Raw genomic sequence first — 16,599 nt, forward strand, 5'->3', positions numbered from 1 at the left:
GATCAACATATCAAATGTTGGTGAGGATACTGAACGAACTAGAGCCCTGGACACTGATGGTGAGAATGTAAAATGGTTCAACCACATTAGAAAAGAGTTGGAAGAGTGTCTTACAACTTAAACATACATCCACCATATAACCCAGCCATTCTACAACTATGTCTTTATCCAAGAGAAATGAAAGCATAAGTCTACATAAAGATTAGAAGCAAATCTTCACAGCAATTTTATCTGTAATGACCCCGAACAGGAAATAACCCAATGTTCAACAAATCAATGAAAATGGAAATTGTAGAACTGAATACTACTCAGCATTAAAAACGAAAAAAAAAAACTATTGATACATGCAGCAACGTGGATGAATCTCAAAATAATAAGCTGAGGGAAAGAAGACATACAGTACATACTGTGTGACTCCATTTATATAAATTTCTAGAAAATACAAACTATAGTGACAGAAAGCAAATTAGTAGTTTCCTGGGGATGGGGGGAGGGGTTACAAAGAGACAAAAGGAAAGTTTTGAGAGTAATGAATATGTTCATTATTTGGATTATGGCGATAGTTTCATGGGTTATACATGTGTTAAATCTTACCAATTTGTACAATTTAAATATGTGCAGATGAATGTGCCACAGTTATACCTCAAGAAAGCTGTTAAACATACAATTTAGATTCTAAGTAATTATATACTAGTTAAACTTTAAAACAGACACACACACAAGGACAGAGAGAAGAAATATACAATATTTACACTATACTGTATTTTCTTAAGGTATTTAGAAGGTCTGGATTGAAGAGAAAAGATCAGTATGCTTCAAGTAACATAAAGTAGGCGTAGGAGGAAAATCGACCTGACGGCCGTGCATAAGTAGGTGTAGGAGGAAAATCAACCTGATGGTCGTGCACAGATTAGATCAGACAGAAAAGAAGGCAGACCAGAAAAGTAGTTAAAAGTTTACAGACTAGATCATATATAACAAGGTATGTATAAGTTGTGCAACAGACAGATTAAGGAAGGAGTTTAATCAGTAAACAATATCTAAGTACTTTTCACTGTAAGTAGCAGTTCTGTCCTAGATGCCTGAGATGAACCAAACAGATAAATCTTTGCCATTATGGAGCCTCCTCTAGTCTAGTGGAAGAGAAGGCAATAAACAACTAGATATGTGTCAGTTACTGGAAAAAATGATACAGTGAGAAAGAAGTTTGGGCAAGGGTTTAAATACAAATATATCATACAGGCATACTTCAGGTTTGGTTCCAGGCCACTCCAATAAAGTGATTATTGCAGTAAAGCAAGTCACACAATTATTTTAGTTTCCTGGTGCATGTAAAAGTTATGTTTATGCTATACTATAGTTTATTAAGTGTGCAATAGCATTATGTCTAGAAAACAATGTATATACCTCAATTTAAAATGCTAAAAATGCTAACCATCATCTGACAAAAGCAGTGTTGCCACAAACCTTCAATTTGTAAAAAAAAAAAACACATAGCATCTGTGAAGCACAGTAAAATATGGCACACTTGTGTATATATGTATCATATAATATAAACAAATTACAGGGAATTATGATCCTTTGTAATTATTTTAGTTTGTTCAGAGGCCTCTGTGAAGAGCTCAGGATATAGTAAGGGATATAGTTAAGATATAGTAAAAAAAAAACATAGTAAAGGAAAAAAAGAAAACATAGTAAAGGAAAAACAAATGAAATTTATTGATTAACAAGAGCTTGTCTTTCCTGAACACCAAGAAACTTTCCATACACTGTCTCTTTGCATGTGTTCAGGTAAGGTATTCAACCCTCTTCACTGGCCATTCCAAACAAAGAAAAAGCTACCAGTGTAATAATGATATATCTTTCTTAAAACAGTAAAAGTAGCACTAAAATAAAAAAGCCTAATCTCATATGGCCATACACCAAGCTGAGTAGAAAAGCAGAGTGGAGAATACATATCTTAGATGAAAACATGAGACACAAATAATTTGGGGGAGAAGTTACTAAAGATAGTCCAGGTGTGAACTATACTTTCTAAGAGACACAAGAGTGTAATATACTTCTTTAAACTCTGATACAAACTTGGACTGCATTAATAGGAATATAATGATCATAGGAAGGAAATCCCACTGCATTCTGTGCTGATTAGAACCCATCTATAGGATAAATTCATGTCTGTGTACACCATATTTCAGGGCAACCCAGACAACCTAGGTATCTTTACAAGAGGACAACCTGGGCGGGGGGTGCTCTAGAGAGCGTATCCTATGACATGTTATATAAAGTCAAATACAGAGCCATAGTTTACAAAGAGAATAGAAGAGGTGTATAAAGAGAATCATACTCAATATTTTGTCATAACATATAAGGGAAAAGAATTTGAAAAAGAATATATACACACACACATATATATACATATACATATATATATATATGAATCACTTTGCTATACACCTGAAACTAACACATTGTAAATCAATTATACTTCAATAAAAAAATAAATTGTTCTTAAAAAAGAGAACTGTTATTTGTATTTACTTTCATCTTAAAATATAAAAATATTAAGCTTTATCATTTCTTAATATATGGATTGACAAAGGTACATTCATGTAATTGACATATAAGTGATACACATACTGTATATTGGGGCTCTACTAAAAATATACTTTACTGATAGAGTTGCATAGTCAAAAAATAAATAAATAAAATGAGACCACTGGTCTGGAGAACAGAAGACAAAGAAAATCAAAGATGACTAAGGTTTCATGATAGCTGTCTTCAACATCAGAAGGCTTTTCTTATGGAAGAAGGAATAGATTTATTCTGTGTTTCCTCATAGGAAGAACTAGAATAAGTGGCTAAAAGTCATAGAAATCACCATCTAATACAAGGGAAAACCTAGTAATTAAATTTGTTAAACCAGGGAATAGCTGCTTTGGAAAATAATGAGCTGCTCTATGTTTTGAGTAGTCAAGACATACAAAGGATATCTCTATACCATTAAAATTGTAGAAGGGATATCTGACTGCATAGTAGGCTGAGCTGGACACCTCTAAAGCTACTTCCTACACAGAGATAATTGATGATTATATGAAGTACTTAATATGAACACTGTTGGTATAATAAAGAATTTAACTGGTCTTTGTCTTTGGTTCCTGGAAGGAAAACTCTAAATCCTTGGAATTTTCCCAGTGACAGGAGTGTCTTTGTTATGCTAATGAGGTGACTCAGTGTGGGCCCCTAGATGGCTTCAGGATGGGGACTGGTCATACCAGAAAGACCTACCATCTGATTAGAGGACTAGGGCTTTGAGCCATATGATATCAGCCTAACCTCCTGACTTCCAGGGAGAGGAGGGGGACTGGAGATAGAGTTCAATAACATGGTCAGTCATGCCTACATAGCAAAACCCCAATAAAAACTCTAGATACTGAAGTTACTGCAGCAGGGAGTTCTGGCTAATTAATACACATGTGTGCTGCAAGGCAGATGTGCTCTGATTCCATGGGGAAAGAGCATAAAAGCTCTGCAGTCAGGACCTTCCAGTCTGGAAGCCCTAAGTCTCTTGATTAGGCTATTTCTGAGTTACATCTTTTAAAACAAAACTGTAATCATAAGTACAGTAAGTTCCCTACATACGAACCTTCAAGTTGCAAACTTTCAAAGATGCAGATGTGTGTTCACATGTCCAATCAGGTAAATTAGTTTACGTGACTGGCGTACCTTGTCACGTGTGTGCATCCTCTACAAGTGGTTGTGCTTTTGTGTACTTTACTGTACAGTACTGTATAGAGTACAGTAGTACAGTATCTTTATTTCAAGCCCAGGATGTCCAGAAGCAAGCGTAAAAGCAGCAGTGACATAGCTGGTACTGCTAAGAAGTGCCAGGAATTGGAGGCCCAGAGGAAGGACGGAGAGAGACAAGAGGAAGAAGAAGTAACTGAAGAACCGAAGAGATTCACGACGCAGGAAGTGGCCATGGGATTTTCTTTATTTGAGGAGGCAGTTAGTTTTGAGGCACAGGACCTGAACGTAGAATGGTACACGAAGGTTGCAACAGCCATTCAGAATGCAATTCAGTGCTACCGTGTCATCTATGACGAGAAAAAAAGAGCTACTGCCCAGACATCACTGGATTGTTTCTTCAAGAGGGTAGGTAGAATTGAATCCAGCAAGGAACCAGAATCTGTGCTGTCAACGTAAGGGCTGAGTGAAATTGCAGCTTGCCCTCTGTCTCCTATCACTGACGATCCTTCAGCTCTACCATCTCCCACCTCCTCTCCCTCCTCCAGTCAGTGACTCTTCTTGCCTGTTCACTCGATGTCAGCCCCTGTATGCCGGCTGTTGTACTGTACTACTGTACTTTTCAGGGTACTGTACTGTAAGATTAAAAATGTTTTCTTTATTTTTCTGTGTTTGTTTTTTACGTATTATTTGTGTGAAAAGCATTATAAACCTATTAGAGTACAGTACTATATAGCCGACTATGTTAGTTGGGTACCTAGGCTAACTTTGTTGGACTTACAAACAAACTGGACTTACAAACATGCTCTTGGAATGGAACTCGTTTGTATGGGTGGGGACTTACTGTATAGTGCTTTCCTAAGTTCTGTGAGTCTAACAAATTATTGAACCTGAGGGGGTCACAGGAACCCCCAAATTTGAAGCAAGTTAGTCAGAAGTGTAGGTGACCAGGGAACCTCTGAAGTTGCGGCTGCTGTCTGAAGTAGGGGCAGACCTGTTGGGGACAAAGCCCTTACTTGTAGGATCTGTGCTAACTCTAGGTAGTTGGTGCTAGAACCGAACTGCCATATACTAGCTGGTGTCAGACCAGTTGGAGCTGAAACAGAATAAGTATATTTAATCTAAACATTTGTAATCTAAAGCTTAGTGTTGAATATAGGCATTCATTTCCTCATAATGATAAAACATACATTTTGTGTATGTAGAGTTGTGCATTACAAAAGGTAAATAAACTCTTCTCAATGAATACTAAATAGATATTTAATGTATGCCAATATTATAAAAATTTCCATAATACTTAGAAAATGATGTTTTTCTCATTTTCTAAAAAGTGGAACAATTTCACAATGAAAAAGAAAGAGCAGAGAGGAAACAGACCTTAACACTTTCCAACAAAGTAATTCTGCCAAAAATATTACGTAGAAAAGTATCATATCCTTTGTTAACATAGGCTGTAACAATGTAGTATATTAAATATTACCTTATTAAGCCATGTGTTACCTGGTTCACAAATTCATGTCAACCAGTAACTAAACTGAAGGTTTACTATTTAATACTTATTAATAGTTAAAAAAAAAATCAGGAAACCCGTAAGCAGTTTGTCCCTATCAAAAACAGTCAAAACATATTTTCACCTCAGATCATTAATTAAAATAAATTATATGTTATATATTCACTGATAAATTCTCGAAAAAATAAATATTCTTGGACTAATTTAAGTGTGTTTTTCATGTAAAACAGCACAATTAACTTCATGCCAACATTCTACGTTTAATCAGCACACATGAAGTTTACCTGGTTTAACAGTTCGCCCGCAGAGCTGGGGTTGTAGAAGAACTTGTAACATGGCAGGGTTGTTTAAACTTTTCATAATTTGCACTGGATTTGGCTCTGGAAGTAAGCCCTTTTGATTACTGTGCATCTTTGATGAATACAGAAATAGAAAACATTAGAACAAGGATAAGCACAAAGATGAAACTGTAAAGGCTTTTTTCCAGAAATTCTCATTCACCTGATAAGATCTATTTTATGATAACCACAACTTACTTTATATTATATACTTGTTGTATACATTCTACCACAGTTCCTAATTGTAAGATATTCTACCATACAACATACACTGAAATCCTCATAGAATGTTTCAGTTAAGTAGAAATTGGCTTTAAGAGGACTAATGATTTAGTCAGATAAATCTCTTCATGCAAGTAGAAAGATATCAGGGGAATCTGAATTTATTAACAGGGAGGTAACGTGTTGACACAGGATGAATATTTTGATACTGTAGAAGAACCTTACTACAATGTTGATCTCAAGTTTAATAATGTGGGATGCCTTACAAAGCAACATTTTTCTTATAATAACAGTCTTTAATTCATTAACTTAATCCTCTAATATGAGACAAAGATGAACTGGCCTTACATACATGTCATTGGGTAGCTTCCTAAATATATGAAGTTGTTCTCAGATTTTAAAAGCCAGCCTGATAGATGAGAATATTAATATAATGATGTAAAAGGAAAACTATGAACTTCCAACCAGGAGAAAATGGAGAACCGACAAGGACAACTGGATTCCCTCTCTCATCCCAAGCTGTGACATTAAGAGGGAGAGGGTGATGGATTGAGAACCTGACACTAAACCCGTGAGAAATCCCTGGACAGACACAAGGTAGTGCCTCAAGAGTGTGAGAGAGGCTGGATCCACAGACAGGATATCTTGGGGAAGGGCCTTCCTCCACATCACCCCCTAGGGATCATGGCTAGGAAAAAGCAGGAAAAGGGCAGCATCAGTCCAGTGACCACCTAGGAGCAGTGAATTAACAGCAGGGTGTCGTGCAAACTCAGAGACAGTGGGGACCATGTAACACTAGGCAGAGGCACCAAAAACTTCCTTCCCACATCCTCCAACCTTCTCTACTTCCTTCCTCCCACTGGGCAGGGTGGAAGAGTTATAATTGAGGAAGGCAGAACTTGGAAAAGAGCAGGGTTGGGAGAAGAGATTAAGAGGCTCTAAGGGGCAGGGTTGCCTGGCTGGGGTGGGAAAGGGCTGTCTGTGGTCAAGGCAGAGGTTCTCAGCCCTAGGTTCCTGTCTGCCTTCCCTAAACCCTAGCTGAGACCAGCCTTCAGCACTCCTCCTCCATCTCCAGCCCCTCAACCTCTAAACACTCACATACAAAGAAGCCAACCGCCATATCCCCTACCAAAGGAGATATGCATCCACAGAACAAAATAACTAGGCATGGGGAGAATGTAGCCACAAAAACTAAAGGCAACAAACTGAAGCACCTATAAGAGACAGAGCAGAATTAAAGGATAGGAAATAATAAGAATGTTAACTAAACATAACAGACATCCTAAAAAAAAGATAATATATTTTTATTGGTAACATGAAACAAGGACAAGCAGTTATAAAGAACAACCAATTAGAAGTATGAATAACACAACTGTTAGAGAAAAATCATGGCAGCCATCACTTACTATAAATACTTGGCATTGTTCTAAGCATGTTACATGGATCAGATCACTTAATGCCCCAAAACAACTCTATAGGGTTCGTGTTATTACCCCCATTCTATAGGGGAGGAAACTGGAGAAACTCATAAAGCATTATTCTTAACCTCTACTCTGTGCTTCAACAGATAAGTTAAACAGTAGAATATATAAGACTGAAAAACAAAATAAGTGACCTGAAAGGTCAGGTCAAATAAACTTCCCAGAATACATGAGCAGAGGATAAAGAGGGAAATACAAACAAAGTAAAACATGGTAATGAAAAATGCAAACAAAACAAGAGAGAAAACCAAGGCAATGAAGGGACTAGAAGTCTTAACATCTATATAATAGGAGTCCCTGAAGGATTAGGGAAAAAAAGGGAATCTTTGAAGAAGTAATGGCTGAGAATTTCCCAGTATTAAAGAAAAATTAAAGACCACAAAATGAAAGGGTTCCAAATATGATATAGAAAAACACACACCTGGTTACATTTTTTTGGTGTGAAATTTAAGAACATCAAACATCCCCCCCCATACTAAAAACTTCCAGTGAGGAAGAACATATCTCAGAAAAAAAAAAAAAAGCAGATTAATATCATCTTCACTCTCAAAGCGTCAACCCTGGATTTAAGAAGGCAGCAAATTAATATTTTCAAAGTGCTGCAGGAAAAAACTTTGAATCTAGATTTTTATATTCAGCTAAGCTATTAAATATGGAAAAGAAATAAAAAATATTCCCAGCCATACACAGTCTAAAAAGTTTTTACTACATGAAACCCTTTCTGAAAATGAGAAATGAGAATAAATGCATGATGATATTACATGATACATGGAAATTAGGGTTTATAATATCACAGTTAATTTTAATCTTGTATACAAAAGCCAGGACCATAAAAACAAAAACATTAAGGTTGGGAATTCCCTGGTGGTCCAGTGGTTAGTACTTGGTGCTCTCACTGCCGTGGCCTGGGTTCAATCCCTGGTTGGAGAACTAAGATCCTGCAAGCCGTGCAGTGCGCCCCCTCCCCCCCAAAAAATTAAGGCAATCCTAAAGTAAAAATGTACTTTATGTACTCCCAATATGGTGGTAGGTGGGGTAGAAGGAAGAAGCAGGATGGAGTTTAGAATGAACTAAGTGGGAAGAAAGAGATACTGATCAACCTAGGGGTGTTAGTAAGTTAGGAACAATCACCAGTAGGATAAAATAGAACATCTCACTCTCGAAGCAGAGGAAGAAAATTCTAATTTATCCAATAGTAGATGGGAAATGAAAACAAAGGGAAAAAGTATAGTTAAAAAAAACATGACAAGTGTTGGTAAACAGTATAGAGGTTCCTCATAAAATTAAAAATAGAACTACCATATGACCCAGCAAGTCAACTTCTGGGTATTTCTCCAAAGAAAACAAAAAACACTAACTCAAAAAGATATATGGACCCCATGTTCATTGCAGCATTATTTATAATAGCTAAGATATGAAAACAACCTAAGTTTCCAAAAATGGATGAACAGATAAAGAAAATGTGGTGTGTATATGTATACAGACAATGGAATATTATTCAGCCATAAAAAAGAATGAAATTTTGCCATTTGTAGTCACGTGGATGGACCTTGAGGGTATTATGCTAAGTGAAATAAGTCAGGCAGAGAAAGATGGATACTGTATGATCTCACTTATGTGTGGAATCTAAAAACAAAATCAAACCCAAAACCATAGATACAGAGAACATACTGATGTTTCCCAGAGGGAGGGGGTGGAGGGTGAGTGAAATGGTAACGGGGGTCAAAAAGTACAAACTTCCAGTTATAAGAGAAATAAGTCATGAGAATGTAATGTACTGCACAGTGACCATGACTACAGTTCATAATACCCTACTTCATATTTGAAGGTTGCCAAGACAGTCGATCTTAAAAGTTCTCATCACAAGAAAAAAAAATTCTGTGATTCTGTGTGGTGACAGATGTTAACTAGACTTACTGTGGTGATCATTTCACAATATATACAAATACTGAATCATTAGTTGTACACTTGAAATCTAACATAATGTTGTATATCAATTATATCTCAAAAGAAATCTATATCAGAAGAATAGCTTTTAAAAATTCCTAGGTGGGTATAAACTGGAAGAAAAAACTAATAATTAAGCTAAAAGGAAATCATAACAAAAATTTGAAACATTCATAATATAAAATTTATGACACATAGGTATAGCATTAGTTATAGAAGTAAGCTTACTTTAACTATGTTCATCAGAAAACAATCTAGGTTGAAAACAGAGGAGCTAACCACGGATAACATTAAAGATGGGTGGGGGTGGGGGGTGGGAAGAGTAAATCCAAAGAAGAAAGAAGCAAGGAGGTTATAAAGATAGGGCAAGAATAAGCAAAAGATAGAAAAAAGAGAAATAATGAACAAAACAAAAGCTGTTTCTTTAAAAGGCAAAATAAATAGTTTGCAAGACTGATCAAGGGAAAAAAAGGAAATGCAAATAAATAAAATATACGATAAAAAGAGGAGACTAGACATGACAAATTTTAAATAAAATTTTATAAATAGCTATGTGCCAATAAATTTAAAAACTCAAAGTGGATAAATTTGTAGAATATAATCAAATGCCACATATAGCACACAGAGAAAAATAAAACTAATAAACCTAATATCCACAGAAGAAACTTAAGTGGTAATCAATGATTTCCTTCTGGAAGAGGTTCAAGGAGTAAGTCTACACGGTTTCATAGATTGAGATCTCTCAAACTTTCAAGAACGGATGACCCCGATTTTATACAAATTGATCCATGAAATGGAAAGAAAAGGAGAAGGGGGAGAAAAATATGTAAATCATTTAATGAGGTCAATGTTGTCGATTCCAAAATTAAGTAAAAATGGTACCCAAAAATTTAAGCATTTTCACTTATGAGCACATGTGCACATATACCAAATAAAATATTATCCAATAAAATCAAACAATGCATAGGAAAAAAATCATTATCAATTAGGATTTACAACATAAGGATAGTGTAATATTAGAAAAACATATCAATTGGATTCAGCACATTAATGAACTTAGGGAGAAATCACATAAAATTATCGCAATAGTTGCAGAAATACTCTAATAAACATCAATACCTACTTATGATTTTTTTTAAATCAGAAAACTTGATAAAGGATATGTACCAAGAACCTACAGAAAAAAAAAAATCAATGCAGCACATTACTTTTAAGACTGAGAAAAATTTAAGATTCCTCACTGTTACTAATACCTAATCACGAAGGGCCCTGTATGCCATAGTAAGGAACTGAACTTATGCACGCATTAAAGAATATTAAGCGAGAGAATGACATAATCTGGTTTGAGGACGAGAAAGATCACTCTTGTGGCACCGTGGAAGATGGGTTAGAATGGGGAAGATGAACGACATGGCAACCACATAGCAGGTTATTCGAACCATCAAGGTGAGAAAAACGAGATCCTGAGTAAAGTGACAAAGATGCTGACAAGTCTCAAGGACTTAATAGTTACCAGGAGGTGGAACTGAAAGGATTTGCTAATATTCTCGACATCCTGATCTAGGGAGTAGCTGAAGAAGACCAATCATGATTAACTGAGTTTTTAATTCAGACAGTTCTAGGTTGAACGAACTGATGCCATACACAGATATTACAGAACACAGAAAAGCAGGTCCCAGAGAAAAACAGTTTTCTTTTGGAAATGTTGAAATTGAACTATTTATATAACATAAAAAGGGGCTGTTTAAATATCATTTGGAAGTACAGATTTAGTGCTTAGAGCAATTGGGCCCAAAAATATATGCTTGGAAAAATCATCACTGATAGGCAATAACTAAAACCACTGGAGTGCTGAAGAGGAAGAAAGTGAGGAGGCCAAATACAGAAGCCTACTGATAGCAGCCCTTCGGGAAAGAGAAGAAAGGGGTGGGACGGTTAGACAGGTAGGAAACAAACGGTAGGCAGAATTCAAGGTAGTAGGCGGTTGGTCTTATTTTTTTTTTAATATTTATTTTATTTATTTTCCTTATTTTTTATTTTTCTTAGCTGCGTTGGGTCTTAGTTGCGGCACACGGGATCTTCGTTGAGGCATGCAGGATCTTTCACTACTTTTCTCTCTAGTTGTGGCGCGCGGGCTCCAGGGCGAGCGGGCTCTGTAGTTTGTGGCAACGCGGGCTCGCTCGCTGAGGCTCACGAGCTCAGTAGTTGTGGCACGTGGGCTTAGTTGCCCCACGGCAAATGGGATCTTAGTTCCCAGACCAGGGATCGAAACCACGGCCCCTGCATTGGAAGGTGGATTCCTTACCACTGGACCACCAGGGAAGTCCCAGGAGGTTGGTTTTAAATGTTCCAAAGAAACCAGGCAAAGAAAGACTGAAAAGTACCTTTTCGACTGAATATTAAGAAATTCCTGTTAATCTTAAAGAGAACAGATTCACCTGAATAGTGGCGGCAGAAACTAGACTGCATTGGACTGAGAGGGAAATGAGAAAAGAAGAAAAGGTGACGAGTGGGACCTAATTGTTCAAGAAGTTCCAGCTGTGAGGGAAAAGTATTACAAAGGCTCGTATTTAGAGAAGATTTTTAAAGGAAATGATTTGAGCGTATTTATAAGCAGATGGGATAGAGCTAGTGAACAAGTGAAAGTAAGGAGAAAGGTGAGGATGAAGATCCTTGAGGATGGGGGACACGGGCATGAGCCCCTGCTTTGGCAGGAGGAGGCACAGCCCTCTCTCCAAGAGAACAGGGATCTTTGTTTTGTTCACTGATGAATCCTAAACATCTCTAACATACCTAGCATGCAGTAGGTACCCAAAAAGTATTTATGGAATGAATGCTATTTAAGAGAAAAAATGGGGGCACTTTTTCTGGGGGAGTGTGAGAAAAGTTGAACGAATGAGTCCAGCACACGGCCTTTATATTTCTATAAAGTAGGAGCCATGATCATCGGATAGAAAGAAGGACAGAGACAGGAAAAGAGTGAGGATTTGAGAGAGTCACTGTAGAAAATGGAAAAGAGTGGCTGATGAGAGATAGCTAGTTTTGCTGGGGGATCAGCTATAAACAAATGCCAGACATTTGTAAGGCCACCACGCCACCTAGTTGTTTCTTTTTCTCCAAGAGGACAGGGTGTACCACCTGCAAAAGTGGGTGACTAGATGTATTCAGAATTGGAAACTCAGCAACCGTGCCACGTGCACAAAAATGAGGCTCCACCTCCCACGACTTCTACTACGGATACTTATGAACACTGAAAAAGGGGGCACCTTGCACACAAAACTTACAAAACAGGAATTCATTTACTGAATAAATGAAATTTCCTCAAAATTTTTTCTTGAGATGAATACACGTTATGAAACACAGTTTCTTCTTTTGTATTGACTGCTGGCTTGATCTGGCAGAGGTACCATTTAGCCAGTCAAAAAAAAAAGAAGGGTATCTTTACATAATAAAAATATAATGACGGTCCAATCAATGATTGACTAGTTTGGATAGATTAAAATACTACTTGAATTTTTTTACATCCTAAAAAAAGAACAAACTTACCACGCGTTGAGCTGCTATCAATGCCGCTAATGTACTTCGCCCTGGTGCTCCCGGGGCACAGAAGGAAACTTGAACTTTGCTTCCCTTGATGGTCATACCATCAGCTGCTTGTTGAACCTCTTCAGCGTGCTCTGCAGTGCTATATTCAACCACCGCAAAGCCACCAACATAACTACCTTCATCCTGTGCAAGCTGATGTGATACATTTATTAAAAAGGGAATTCTAATATTTAGCTAGAAATACTTATTTACAAGTATATCATCTAAAAATTCAAGGACAAATGTCTCAGAGCATGATACTGGTGAAAATAATGTATTCTTTCCTTCTGAAAATAAAAGTTTACTAGTTGGGTAGATGCAGTCCTTCTAGAAGATGGGAAAAGTAAGATTCTGTCCAGTTTCTTTTTACTTCTTTGAATCTCTGATTTATTTTAAAAGTCAATGTTCAAATGATAATAGTCCCTATATATTAAGCTATATATATAACTGATAATTTATAGAACAATATGGGACACAATAATTAAAACTTTCTTTAAAATAAATTCACCAGATACGCAGACGATGAAACATGCTGAACAATTACTGGATCATATATCTATGTAAAATAACATTTGCATTATCAAGAGAAGAAAGGTAGAAGGAACCACATTCAAAGTTTATTTCAATATTTTAGGCAGATCCCAGGAATTTGGTCAAGTATACCAAAGCAAACCTTATTTAGGAAAACTGTGCCCCAGGTTTGTTTAAAATACCATATTCAGGACACAACCTTTTTCTGAATGTGCCCTAAATAAACTCCTGCAATGCAGAACTCAATTTATTTCCAGTCACCCACCTGTAAGAGTGTAAAAGAAGATACTAAAGTCCTGGATCTGTAAAGACTGGTACAAAGAGCAAAAGTAAGAACAAAATAAGACACTAAAAAGTTTCTAGAGCAAAAGTAAGAACAAAATAAGACACTAAAAATTTCTAAGTGTTGAACATGTCTGAATCATCTTAAACACACTGATGCTATAAAGTGATAAATGTGATAAAATTCAACTTCGTATGTCTTTGAGAAGACATATCTACAATACTTCTATTTGAATTTGGCATCCCATAAATTGATACTACAATTAAATCATTTTCCAGTCCTTTTTAGTTTCTTTTCTTATTTTTGAAGCTTTTTGTGTAGTAGACCGAATTTCTATTTTTTCTTCACATTCTTCCTTCCTTATAAAACTGCCCTCAAATATTTTTTTCCTCCATAAAACTTCTTCCATTCGCGTGGGAGAAAGGAAAAATATCTACCTCTTCCAAACATTTCTCCTACAACCTCATTCCTTTTAACCAAACCAAACCTTAAAACCAGATTTGTAATCTGATCCCTTCTGACCACGAGGTAAGAAGACTGTGTCTTCCATATAGTCTATGTCAACCTACCAAGCGAGAGAGCCTGAGTTTAACAGATCTACTGATAAAGGCATTGTAAAGTGGCTTTATTAACCTTTTGAAAACTTCTAAAATATTTTTATTATTCCTGGTTCATTATAACCTTCATGCCAAATAAATGACACTATCATTTTAAGTCTTTCAAAAGACAAAGTCATTTTAATTCCATAGCGTCAGCAGTTTTAAAGAATATTTACATTCAGAATGAGAGCCATTTAAATATGTAATGGCCTGACTTGTGATCTAGTGAATTTTCCATTATTTTGAAATATTTTAACAGAAGCTAAATGATCACTCACAATTATTGTAACTTTTTTTGTTTTTTTTTACCAGATGGAAAGCTAGACTAGATAACCTCTCAGTTGTATACAGCATATATTTTTGCCTATTTAGTAGAACATATTTAATTTTACTCAAAGTGCTTGAAAATTCTTACCAGTGCTGTCAGTTTTCAGGATCTTCTCTAAATGTGTCACTTACCATGACCCCATTAAGATAGAATAAGGCATTCTTTTTACACCTCATAACACTTTTCTATTTTCCATTGTATCAGTCTTCATACAGGATTTACAATTATCTGCTTACTTGTCAGTCTCTTCCACAAACTTGTGCGGTATTAAGAGAGTATCTTTCTATTCTCTACATTTCCGACATTTAGCAATATAGTGTCTGGCACTGAGAAGGTGATAAACAAAATGTGGATGGATAAAGGGATCAATGCATGAATGGTTCAAGAGTGGATGGAATGAGAAGGTGGATGTGTTAAGTGATGGGTTTGCTAAGACATAATTATATAAAGACAACATAGTTTGGCCCATCAGCAAAAGGGATGGATTTAAAATTTACCATCATATGAATTGGGAGATTGGGATTGACATATATACACTAATATGTATAAAATAGATAAATAATAAGAACCTGCTATATAAAAAAATAAAATTCAAAAATAAATACAAAAATAAATAAAATAAAATTTACCAAAATAAATAAATAAATAAAATTTACCATAATATTAAAGTGTTCATTACAGACTCAATTAGAATTAGATTATCCATTGTGATATTTACATAGGTATAATAAATACGTGAGTGCATGCAGATACATATGCAGCTATTTTTAAATATTGCAAATGATGACTTAAAAATACATACCTGGCAAAACACAGGTTTATGGATACTGGAAAAAAACTGCAACAGCTCCTCTGAATCCCTGTAGTCACTAGGGAGTTTATCTATACAAAGGCACTTAGAATGAATGAGCTCTGCGGCCAAGAGATTAACATCCATCCACTGTGCAAAGACAGCTGATGCTCCCAACTGTTTACCCAATAGCTCCAATCTAGCCTTTGCAGCAAAGTCCTTTTTCATGTATTCCACAAATCCATAGCCTTTGGAATGGCCAGTAACTTCACTGTAGACCAGAAAACATCTCTCGACATTTCCATAAGCACGAACAAGTTCTTCAAACTCTTCTAATGTAAAAGAAGTGGGCAAGTTGGTAATACATAGCAAAGCATCTGTTGGCTGGAGCTGGACTATTAAGTCTTTTCCTCGAAATGAATATTGATGAAACATCTGAATTGCATTCTGGGCTTGTTCTCCATTCAATAATGTAACAAAAGCTGGAAGAAGATAAAATGAACGAGAGTTTTCTGAGCCAGTGTTTACAAGCTTTTCTGACCATGACCCACAGTAAGGAAATACATTTTATACCTGTGCCTCAGTACATACATACATATATATATTTCCAAAACAAAAGTATCAGGAGATAACACTTCTGTCATGTGCAATGCACTCTGATATTTTCTATTCTATTTCATTATTTTTAAATGCTGACACCCTCACTTAACTAATTGCATGACCAGTAACTCAAACAGTATACAAATTATATTAGGAGCTCCACTCTAAGATACCACAATATTCTGGGGGTGGGGTGGGGTGGGTAATCTTTTCAAACTACATACAGACTTGATATTTTTCCTCAGTTAACACGTGATGCAAAATTTTATGAACTTTTATTTCTTCTCAGAGAGTTCTAAAAGACCCTATTTGATAACAAGAACCTAAAAAACAAAGGCAGAGCAAAAAGACACCAAAATGCCCAGAGGAAGACAATTCTCCAATTCATGTATATGTTTCCTTAAAATAAAATTAATTACATTGAAACAACAAACACACACACACAATTTGGTATGCTTTTTGGATGAACAATATGGTATGAAAAGATCACAGGATTATTATGATATTGACAAGTAGCTTAACTTTGAATCTTTGGTAGAACAACCCCCCCCCCAAAATTAAAAAATCTGTCCTGTCTACCTAATGGAGCTGTTGCAGCATTAAGCAACAATACACAAGACAATTTGTAAAATCTAAAACAT

The 16,599-nt window shown here is 36.0% G+C and overlaps 1 protein-coding gene across 2 annotated transcripts in view; it reads right to left on the reverse strand.

The window, feature by feature from the left end:
- The window catches only part of RAVER2 (ribonucleoprotein, PTB binding 2), a 104,014-nt gene that overhangs the window by 52,326 nt on the left and 35,089 nt on the right, over nt 1–16,599 (reverse strand). For both annotated transcript variants that reach the window (XM_060139852.1, XM_060139851.1), the window contains exons 3-5: nt 15,371–15,840; nt 12,789–12,980; nt 5,539–5,665 (exon numbers count right to left, since the gene is read on the reverse strand). In XM_060139852.1, coding sequence (XP_059995835.1) covers nt 5,539–5,665; nt 12,789–12,980; nt 15,371–15,840 — 789 coding nt within the window. The remainder of the gene's footprint in view (nt 1–5,538; nt 5,666–12,788; nt 12,981–15,370; nt 15,841–16,599) is intronic.

This window comes from Lagenorhynchus albirostris, chromosome 2, assembly GCF_949774975.1.
Source record: "Lagenorhynchus albirostris chromosome 2, mLagAlb1.1, whole genome shotgun sequence".
Lineage (NCBI taxonomy): Eukaryota > Metazoa > Chordata > Mammalia > Artiodactyla > Delphinidae > Lagenorhynchus > Lagenorhynchus albirostris.